The following is a 10752-nucleotide window of genomic DNA, read 5'->3' as shown; positions in this document are numbered from 1 at the left end:
GCTAGCTCTCGCTGAGGATTATCAAAATCTGTAGAGATAGAAAGCATCTTTGAGGGGGGAGATTGTAGTACAAATACATTAGATTTTAGACATAGGACTTAAAATTAGACATGATGCTTTATTTTTTTTTCCAATATGCTTTTGTATTTAACATAGCTTGCTGACAGCTTATGCATATGGGTTAAGGACAGCTTTACACATAGAGTTTCAAAAACTGCACCTGTTCAATGACCTAGGATTACACAAAGATAAGGGGTTACTAAAGGACATTGAGTTTACCACAGCTTCCCCAACATGCATGCGCCTTCATCTATCCCATAATAAGTTGAGTCTAACTTAAAAGGCCCTGACATCCTGTGCAAACCTAAACGTAACGGTAAAATTGTGAAACTGCCAATAGTCGTAAAACACGCTACAGTTCTTTGTTTAGGTAAGCTATAAAAGACCCTCAGACAAAGACTGGGGGTCGACACTGCTTTGGGTTACTCAACCCCTTTGTCGACCGATTGAGCAATCAATAAACTTGTAATGGACTCAGCCTGAGTGTGACTCCCTCCTTGAGGTGTTTGGGAAAGGCCTCCAGGGGCACGAAACTAGCAATTTGTGCAACACAATTAAGCATCAAATAAAGATCTGTATTGAGGTCAGTGGAGTGAGGACTGAACAGAGTATTGGTGATCTGAGGCTTGTTGGTTGAAGGAGACTCAGTCTTGTTCTCTTAAGGGACAAAGATGTGGAGCAGACCATGAAAGGAGCAGCTCTTGGGAAAACCTCACTTACCTCCAAAGTGGGGCAGGGGTTGTCTCTCTTCATGAATCTGTGACTTCAAGAGTAATTCTGATGCTGAGAAATGTTTAGCATGGCAAAAGCATGTGTTGAAACAAGAGTTAGTAGTTACTGGAAATGCTAGCTAACAATATGATTCCTATTGCATCCAAATGCCTACTGCAAAATACAACTGAGATGGTGTTTGCAAGAAGGTGATGATGATGATCAAAAAAATCTTGGACAAAAAAAATGCAGTGAGCTGGCAAAGAATTGGGTGGATTCCCTCAGCCCCAAATTGCAGCCTCTTAACAGCTTGTTTGTTTGAATGCGTATTGGTGTGCACTGCTGTAGTATCATTATTTCAACCCACTTAATTTAAATTATGAAATAATTTTTTTGCCCTGTGGGCTACAGCTTGAGATGGGTGTTCCTAATAGTGCACTAAGTGTGAAACAATACAATTGCACAGGCTCAGGAACTAGCAGAGAGAGAGAAAGTGAATGAAAGAGTTCGTAGGACAGATTCAAAACTGCTGCTCATTAGGGAGGGAGGGAGAGGAAGGGGAACAATTATTGTTTCTTTTCATTTCTTTAAGCAAATGGCAGTCCTATTTATTTCATTTCTTTTCTTTTAACACTAGGAATACCAGCACTGCTCCCCTTGGAAGATCGGTACTGCATCTGGGTGCCACGGAAAGACTTTGGTGAGAAAGATCTTCTCTTTGCCTTTGTTATTCAAGACTGGCACGTTGATATTTCCCGGGGCAGGATGAGGGATTAATCTCTTCCCAGTAGTTTTCACCATGCAAAACCAATTTGTATGTAATGATGCAGGTCCATACATGGCAGAATTGGTGTTGTCTGCCAGGAAATAAATCTTTATTGAATGGGGCTTTTTGTCCCTCTTTTTGGTTAGAGGATAGCTTTGCTTAGGGTCAGCATTTTCCTCCTTTTTTTCTATTTTAAATAAAGATATCGTCAAAAAAGGATCCAAAAAATCTGTAATTTCAGTAAGTGAAATGCAGGTTAAAACATTTCTTGCTGTCAAAACTGCCTGGTCAAGGAGGGAGTTTGCATCTAAGCTTGCATCTCTCATTCATGCCACCAAGGTACTTTGAAACTGTTTTAGCAGGTCTCTCGATTTACCTTAATCCTTCTTTTTTGGATTAAGTATTATGTTTCACCTTTGAGACAGAGCCTCCTCACAGGGGCTGTACAAAGTTGTGGTCAGTGTGCTGAGATTTTGAGATGCTGGACCATAGTTTAAGGACTCCCCTTAAGGGCATTGAGCATGGGGTGGCTGAAAAATACAAGGAGCTATAGAGGCATTGGAAACAAAGATGCTTGTTAGGGAGCCCAGACAGTGTATCATGTAAGATTTTTTTTAGTTGTACAGTTTAAACTAAGGATATGTTCCTTGGGGAAATAATGTTCCTTCAGATACAGCTCACATGGTAGGTCTGGATTATTTAATTAAAAATAACATAGATGGGCAATCAAGGACTCCAGGTAGGAAATGTCAGACTTCAGGTTGCCTATACAGCTTGTAACAGCTCCCTCATTTATATTTCTTGGTGTGAAGTGTTCAACTATGTGTTGATTTCCCCCCCACCCCTTTTGCTCAGACAGAAATATGGTTTATGGAACACACGCAGTATTTTCCCTTATATCACTCTCAAAAATGCCAGTCTCCTTACAGGGAAGACTGGTTTGCAAAATTTAAGATGAGGCAGACTCACTTCAGGGTTAATTTCAGTTTGAACCAAGTTGGTAAAGCGTCAGTACTTGGCTACAGTCACTGCGTAGTCTACCTGTTGTAAGGGAGTAATTTCCATTGCTGTTTTCAAAAAGCGTCCAGTGCTCTGCATCTGTTTAAAACCTCAAAGAGCATTCTTGCTAGGGAGGCAGCTCCTGAATTTCTCATTTCCCTGGCCTGGGCAGTCTCAAATGGAGATATGAGGTGGCTGAACAATTGAAGGGTTTAAGTTTGGGAGACCTTTTTCCAAATTGGTTCTGCTTAGGTCTTATTTTATTATTTGTAACTTTCTAGGGGTTTGACAAAGCTTAAGACAAATGAAATATTCCTTCAGATACAGCTCACGTGGTAGGTCTGGATTATTTCATTAAATACAATATAGGCGGGCAGTTGAGGACTCCAGTTAGGAAATGTCAGACGTCAGCCTGCTGGTGCAGCTTTTAACAGCCCCCTCGTGTATATGCCTTGGCATGGGGTGTTCAGTTATGTGTTGATTTATCCCTTCCACCCTTCCCCTCTGCTCAAAAAGAAATATAGTTTATGGAACAAACAAATCTTTCCCCTTATCTCACTCTCAAAATGCTATTCTTTTTAAAGAGAAACTGGTTTGGAACATTGAAGAGGAGGCAGACCCACTGCAGGGTTAGTTTGTGTTCGAACAAAGTTTGTCAACAGTCAGCACTTGGCTATAGGCACTGCCTGGTCTACCTGTTATATGGACGCAATTTCCATTGTTGTTCTCAAAAAGCTTCCAGTGGCTCTGAATCTGATCAAAACCTCAAAGAGAATTCTTGCTAGGGAAGCAGCTCTAGAAATTCTCATTTTCCTGGCCTGATCTGGGTCGTCTCAAATGGAGATGTGAGCAACTGAAGGTTGAAGTTAGGGAGACCTTTGCCCAAATTGTTCCTGCTTAGATCTAATTTTTTTATTCATAGCTTTCTAATGGTTTGGCAAAGAATCTCCATTTTTCTCCTTTCCCAATTTAAAATTTTAAGTTCATGAGAATGTAAGAATTGGCATTTAGTGGTGTAATATGAATGTAATGTGTAACAGGAACCAGGGGGCAGTTTGTAGAGCTGTGCTGACTCTTAATTTGGACTTCAACTTACAGAAATGCCCAGAAACTTGGGGGCTTGGGAAAAAGGGAGAGGAAGCTTGAGGCTGGAGTAAGGGGAAGACAGAGCAGTATGAACCTGTTCAGCCCTACCCAGCAGGGTGCACAGTAGGGGCATGCGAAATGGGCCCTATTCAATTCAGATTCAGCCCAAATCGGGGGGCAGTGATTTGATTCATTGATTCGGATCACTGTCCCTGATTCAATTTGGCCGAATCTGACTCTGAACATTCAGTGCTGATTCGGAGGGTCAGCGATTCAGACATAGACACAGCTTTAAAAGTTTTTTCTACGTACCTTGAGGTACCAGGCATGGCTCATGATTGCTGTGATGTTGGGGCACATGGAGCGTCCCACAGGAGTGCAGCGGAGTGGGGTGCTCAGTGGTGAACCCGGAAGTCGACCAGAAATACTTCTGATCCATTTCCAGGTCTGCCGGGGAGTGCACTGCCCCTCCTTTCCCCCTCCCCCCACCCGGTGCCTCCCTCGCTCAGCGATAAGCCGCAGGGGGACCCTGGATGCCCCCCTCAGACCCAGGAGGCACCAGTCACTGAGCTGGGGGCACTCAGGGCCCCCCCCCCAGCATGCTCTGTGGCAGACCCAGAAGTGGACCAGAAGTGCTTCTGGTCCACTTCTGGGTCTGCTGCCGAGTGCTCTGGGGAGCGCCATGTGCTTCTGTGGGATGCCCCATGTGCCCCAGTATCATAGCGCTCATGAGCCCCTGCTACCTAGAGGTATGTAGAAAAAACATTTAAAACTGCCTCTATGTCCGAATCGCCCAATCTTTCTGAATCGATTTGGAGGGGTCCGATTCAAGTCAGAGAGATTAAAGGGTCCTCTGATTTGATTTGGAGATTCAGTCACTGAATTGGGCTGAATCTCTGCTGAGTCAAATCGGGGCCCAAAGCTTTGCACACCCCTAGTGCACATTGGAGTTGGAGATCTCACTGGCATGAAAGGATTGTGCAGTGAAAGAGCTTGACTCAGACGTGGGGCAGCTGCTGGCTGCTGTTTGAATACTTTAGGGACTAAAGTAGGGTTACCATACATCCGGATTTTCCTGGATATGTCCTCTTTTTAGCTCCTCCAATCTCCATCTGGGATTTTTTTTTTTTAATATGATTGAATGCCTGGGCTTTTAGTCAGCTCAGCTTTTTTCAGTTTTTCCCAGCACTTCTGAGCTTGCCCTAGCAAAATGCTGCTTGGGGCTGAGGGCAGGGTGATTGGAGGCAGGGTGCACATACATGTGGCTGATATGTAACCAGGCAGCAGGTGGGAAGCATCCTAGCAGCTAGATACAGCTAAGTCTGTGTGGGGCAGGGGTTGAAGGGCCAAGGCTTGGGGACTGTCCTGGGGGAAGTGTATGTTGGGGGGAGAGGGGGCAGGGGTGCCTGCTGACACTGGGGAAAGCTCTCCCAGTACCAGCAGGGCCCTATGAGCCACAAAGACACTAGCCTTAAGAACCCTTGCCAGCCCTGTCTGTCCTCCAGTTTTCTCCAGTAGCAGAGTGAGAGTTCCCTGTTACAAGCTCTCAGCTGCATTCCTCTCAGACTTGGAGCCTCACATTTTCCTAAAGACACCTCTGCGCTGAGATTCCTCACTGTTCTGCTTCAGAGCAATTCTTTTCCATGTTTCAGAATTTCTGACTTGATGGGAATTATAGGATCTGATTTTCATTTATGATAGTATGAACTTTCTGGGGTATAATGTGAAATATAAGTTTATTCTGACTTCTCACGTATGCAAAGGGTATGGAACATAAATAGTTTACAAGTATGAGCTGTTATTGCTCAAGTTTAAATAGGAATTGAGAGAACTGTACTTTGAGAGGGTTTGTGATGAGGGGATATTTTACATTGGCCTGAATCGATTTCATTTCTTGCTAATGCCTGGCCTTCATTGTTTAACTTCCCATTGGGAAATCTATTCTCCAAATTTCTTTTTTTGTTTGTCTCTTCACCCCTCCATATGATCAACATGTTATAGACTGTAGAATCCAGAAATGGGTGCACAGATTTTTCTGGCTTCCCAATATCCTCCTGTTCATACATCAAGTGTTCTATTAGTCACATTGTTGCATGTGATGTTCACAATCAGTTAATTGTAGATGTCCGCTCCTTTGCAGGTTCTCTGCTTTATAGAATACAGTCTTCTTTCCAATAAATAACTCACAATTTTAGGAACAGAGAATTGAGGTTATGTCCCATTTTATTGTGCAACGTAAGAGTTGCTAGTATGCTATAAATCCACAGGTGATTTCTTTGTTTAGCAGCATTTTAAATAGCCCTCCCACCCCATGGTACTGCTGAACTGTTGCCCGCTGTTAATGTAAAGTTAGATTACAGCAAGCATGGTACTAGTTTCTCAAGTTCTGTTGTGGCGGTCATTTAAAAAAATAATCACAATATACATTCCCTAACATAAAATGAAGTCTGTGTTTAATATTAATAACACTATCTTTTACCAAGTACACTTATTTTACAGAGAATGGAGATGTGGCTGTTTATTGTAACGCTATGTCTGACGCAAGGAACTGGCAGTTCCAAAGTTAACGAAGGAAAATGTCACGTGAATCCTGAACAGTTTATGACTATTGTAAGTTGACTTCACTGCCAACTGTGTAATATGACTGAGCAAAGAATGAATCTATGCCATTGAGAAAAGTCTTATCAGTTTGTCACTGAAAGAAGTGGGAGATTAGTGTAAGAACCACTACAGAAAAAGTAGCATCTATATATTCAGCCTTTTCAGTCTTTTCATCCTTTATCCTGATGAGTTGTCAAGGATAGTAGGTGTCCTAAGCCTAATAATAGAAAATCTATTATGTGATTAATTATTTGATGCTGCAGTGTGCTAAACCTAATGAAACTTGAGATGAGTCACTGGATTCTTGTATGGAGTTCTAAAAAGATGTTGAGCAATATTTTGCTTCTCAGTTTTGCTTCTTGGCTCTCAGCAACTGGATTCTTTACGGAGGCATATCTGGGCAGTTCCACCCCCAAGGCAGCTAGGATGTATGCAGAGGGCAGTACATAAAGCCATCTTATTAAGTGCAGTGGCAGGTATTGCACTGAGGCAGCAGTTATTTTGCACCACCCTGCAGAGACAGAACCAGGGTTGCTCCAGTTGCTCCCCACTTAGTTATGTTACTTCCTTTTAAGTGTTCTAAAGCAGAATATTTTCAGGATGCCTCCCAGTCATGATACTGGATCTGAGGTTGTCGACCTTTTGGAAAAAGTTTGAAAGGTCAGTATTTATGACCCAGACTTGTTTCTATTTCATCAGTGTAACAAATTTAATATTTGTATTCCAAGTTCCTTATTCACAATTTTATCCAGAATTGACATTTTCTTGTCACTGACTATTGTTTCTACATGGAAAAGGAAACTCTATTAACTCTTTAAAAGGCATGGTGACTTTTTTACTTATGGTCCCATAATATTTCATCACTATATTAAGATGTGGATTAGTGAAAAGAAAATGTTGAAATTTGTGCATGTTTGGTGTGAAGTATGTTCAAAGCATGGAAAACACAGCCAATTCCTGAACCTCTGATTTCTACAAGCTATGTAAGATCTCAGAAGCTATATAGATTCTCAGAGAAGTTTTGCATGTTTTTCTGGTTTTGGCCAGGAGAATAAATTAGTTCCAGAAACAAATTCACATTGTTTTGGGTCTTTATTTCATGTCCTATCTGAGAAGGACTGGAGCTTATAACGATATAAACAAGACACTTGGGCAATTCCTGATTTATTTTATAGAGTGAGATGATCAGTTCCAAAGGATACCCCAGTGAGGACTACGAAGTTCTGACAGATGATGGCTATTACCTTGGCCTGAACAGAATCCCTCATGGTAGAGAGAATCCGGAGAGCACAGGTTGTTCTATTTTGTTTGACAATAATATGCAAAATGAAATAATAGTCTTGCTCTTAACCCAGAGACAATCAGCTGTTAAAGCAAATACTTAAACTCCAAATATGGTTTCTAAGCCTAAATAGGAAATAAAAATAGTAATCCTTATGTCTCCATGTATTTGCAAACTTGTTTCTGAACAATAAATTGGCTTAGTATTTAAAAAAAAAAAAAAAAAGGTGCATCATTGATTTAAAGATTTTTTTTTGTTTGTTTTGAGCTGATACCGGTGGCCAATTAATAATGAGCCATATTGGCCGATATGCAGCCCAGAAGCCTGGAGACCAGCCTCTGGCTGGTTAATCTGTTGTGGCCATGTATTTGCAAACTTGTTTCTGAACAATAAATTGGCTTAGTATTTAAAAAAAAAAAAAAAAAGGTGCATCATTGATTTAAAGATTTTTTTTTGTTTGTTTTGAGCTGATACCGGTGGCCAATTAATAATGAGCCATATTGGCCGATATGCAGCCCAGAAGCCTGGAGACCAGCCTCTGGCTGGTTAATCTGTTGTGGGGAAGGGGCTGGGGGAGGGAAGGGGCATGGGGGGGTGCAGATTGAGGTCTCTGCTTTGAGGGAGGGAGGGAGTGGGGCTGGGGCAGGGACAGGTGCTGAACAACTGGGGCAAATGTGGGACAGAGCTGCACGGCTTGTCTAGGGGGTGGGGGGGGGTATCCCACTTCTACACACACTCCTGGGGTGGGAACTGGTGGAGCTGGGGTAGGGGGGCTAGGGGGTGGGCTATAGCCACTCCAGAATTTTCCATAGATCCCCCATTGTCACCCTTCCAGCACCAGTGCTGCCTGCCCTGAGCACAGCCCCCCTCTCCACTGTGAAGAGCCCAGTGCTGGCCCCAGCCTGCAATGGCAGCCTGCCCTCACCCCATGCACAGATCCAGGAAGCACATGACTCCCATGGTTCCCCCGAAAGTGTGCAAAGCAGTGGAATCTGCCGCTCCCTCTCCCCATCCCCTCTGGGCGAGTAACTCATGGCTCAGTCCTGTGCCTCATCTTGCCCTGCCTGGGCAGTGCCAGCCCCAACCCCACTCCCTCACTCCCTGTGGGGACCCTAATCTGCGCCCCCCATGCCCCTTCCCTCCCCAACCCCCAACAGACTTGCCAGCCAGATGCTGCTCTCCAAGCTGCCACAGACAGCAGCAAGGGAGGTTTATTGACAACATTATCAGCCACATGAACCAAAAAAAGCTGGTTGCTGATAATGTCAATTTTCCTTTTATCGGTACCAATACAATATGGACCAATGTTTTAGTGCATCTCTAAAAAAAAGATTTTTTTTTTTTTTTTTGTGGCATCAGTGTGTGGAATGTGTGATGGTCTAGGTCTATGTGCTTGGATTGAGCCCAACAGAGAATTTGACTGTTCTCCCCTTGAACAGTCAGATAGCCCTTTGCACTATATGAGTGCTTTTGGCTAGAAAATGATATTTAGAGATTTGATTTTATGAATTGGCTTGTAGATAAAGTAGATATTGCATTAGAACAATAGTCCAAGGGAATGGCAAGGGTTAATTGGTTTTTAAAATACTGTTTGTGACAAAGTTTCTCAGCCTTCAAGGCAGACATCATGTCTGAGGCCAATGCATACACAGGCTGGGAAACTGAAGACCTAGTGTACCCCACTGTTTCAGAACATGATGGGCTTGCCACATTGGAGGCAGGTCACAGTGACCAGTGGCAGAGCCCCTGGGATTTCAGGTTTTGGTGGGCAGACCAAATTAAGAGGCTGGGGCACGACCAAATTTAAGGTGTGTTCATGTGATCGGTTCGGGGAACAAAGGAATACAGTGACAGGATTGAACATGGACAGTATGACAATCACAGGGTGACCCGTCAATGATGTTAGAAAATGCAGAGTCATGAGGAGGGGAAAGGGATACAAAAAGAGGGATTTCGGAACAGCAAAGGGTCTCTGAGTGGGGAACCTGAGGCCACCATGGACAGGGGGCATACCACCAGCCTGTGTCATCCACCCCGCTAGGGGGGTGGGGCTGGGTCTCAGCCTTTGACCTGCAGGTGCTAACTTCTGACATTCAAGAAAGAACCACACAGAGGTGGATTAAGGTGTACTGGGGCCCTGGGCAAACACAAAATTGGAGGCCCCCTCCCCACGTGGGAGCTGGGATGCAAACGGGGGTGGGGAGGGGCCCCTACCCCTCCTAGTGCTGGTGGGGGAGGCTGGTTGGACCCTGCTGGGCTGGGGTGGGTACAGACACATGTGAGCACCCTCTATTCTCACTCAGACACAAATGCACTCTCCCTGCCATGAACAGACATACACAGACAGATGCATAGATATGGACACGCACACATACACTTTTCCCTCACAGTATCTTCCTCCTCCCCCACTCTCAAACACATGAAGCCAGCCTCCCCACCCCACCCCACCCCACCCCCATCCCGTTGCAAGCTGTGTGTGGCTCAGTCTAGCTCCCTGCCCGTTCTCTATTAAACTTACCTGCAGGAAGCTGCTGCCTGGCTGCCCTGTGCAGCCACACAGATGCAGAAGGGCAGGCTGGGCTGGGCTGGGCTAGGCCAGGATTGCTGTGCCATGTCTCTGCAGGAGAGCAGCAGGACTGGGAGGGGTGGCTGTGGGGGGGCTAAGATAAATTTTAGGGGGCTATAGCCCCCAAGGCCCTCCCAGTGCTGCTGCCTGCAAAGGCATTGTGCAGCATAGCACTTGTGGCTCAGCCCTGACCACCCCCAAACCCAACCAGGTGGGGTGTTGCTCTCCTGGCCCAGCGTGGCCCCCTCCCCCCTCAAGGTGCAGTGCCACCTGGCCTGCCCCCCTCCCTTCACCTACCCCAGGTGCAGCATGGCTCTCCCAGACTGGCACCAGCCCTGTCCCCCCCGCCCCATTGGTGGAGGGACCCTGCTTCCAGCTCTCAGGTAACCAAATGCAAAAACTGCAGTTTTAAGCTTGGCACCGTTTTTGTCTCCCTTCTAGGAGACAAAAAGGGGCACTGAGTTTAAAACTATGGCTTTTACTTCCCTGTTGATGAGAATTCTGGGGTCCTGAACTGGTAGAGGCCTCTGGGCTTGTGCCCAGCTGGCCCATCCATTAATCTGTCTATGAAACCACAGGGTAAAGCTCAGGTACTGACCGGATGTACCTTCCCTCTGTGACAGCCCTAGGACTGATAGATAAAGAATTGGGGGGGGGGGGGGGGGGGGGGGGTTTTTTTTG

General features: G+C 45.0%; 1 protein-coding gene across 1 annotated transcript in view; it reads left to right on the top strand.

Moving 5' to 3' along the window:
* The first annotated feature begins 1248 nt into the window (after positions 1 to 1248).
* LOC102374000 (lipase member M-like) overlaps positions 1249 to 10752 on the top strand; it is a 25029-nt gene continuing 15525 nt past the window's right edge. Inside the window, exons 1-4 of the mRNA XM_006028998.2 lie at positions 1249 to 1276; positions 1409 to 1471; positions 6122 to 6232; positions 7399 to 7516. Of these exons, the coding sequence (XP_006029060.1) occupies positions 6125 to 6232; positions 7399 to 7516 (226 nt within the window). The 5' untranslated portion in view covers positions 1249 to 1276; positions 1409 to 1471; positions 6122 to 6124. The remainder of the gene's footprint in view (positions 1277 to 1408; positions 1472 to 6121; positions 6233 to 7398; positions 7517 to 10752) is intronic.

This window comes from Alligator sinensis, unplaced genomic scaffold (genome assembly GCF_000455745.1).
Source record: "Alligator sinensis unplaced genomic scaffold, ASM45574v1 scaffold557_1, whole genome shotgun sequence".
Taxonomy (NCBI): Eukaryota; Metazoa; Chordata; order Crocodylia; family Alligatoridae; genus Alligator; species Alligator sinensis.
Note: the sequence above shows the minus strand (reverse complement) of the source record. Positions and strands in the feature narration are given on the sequence as shown.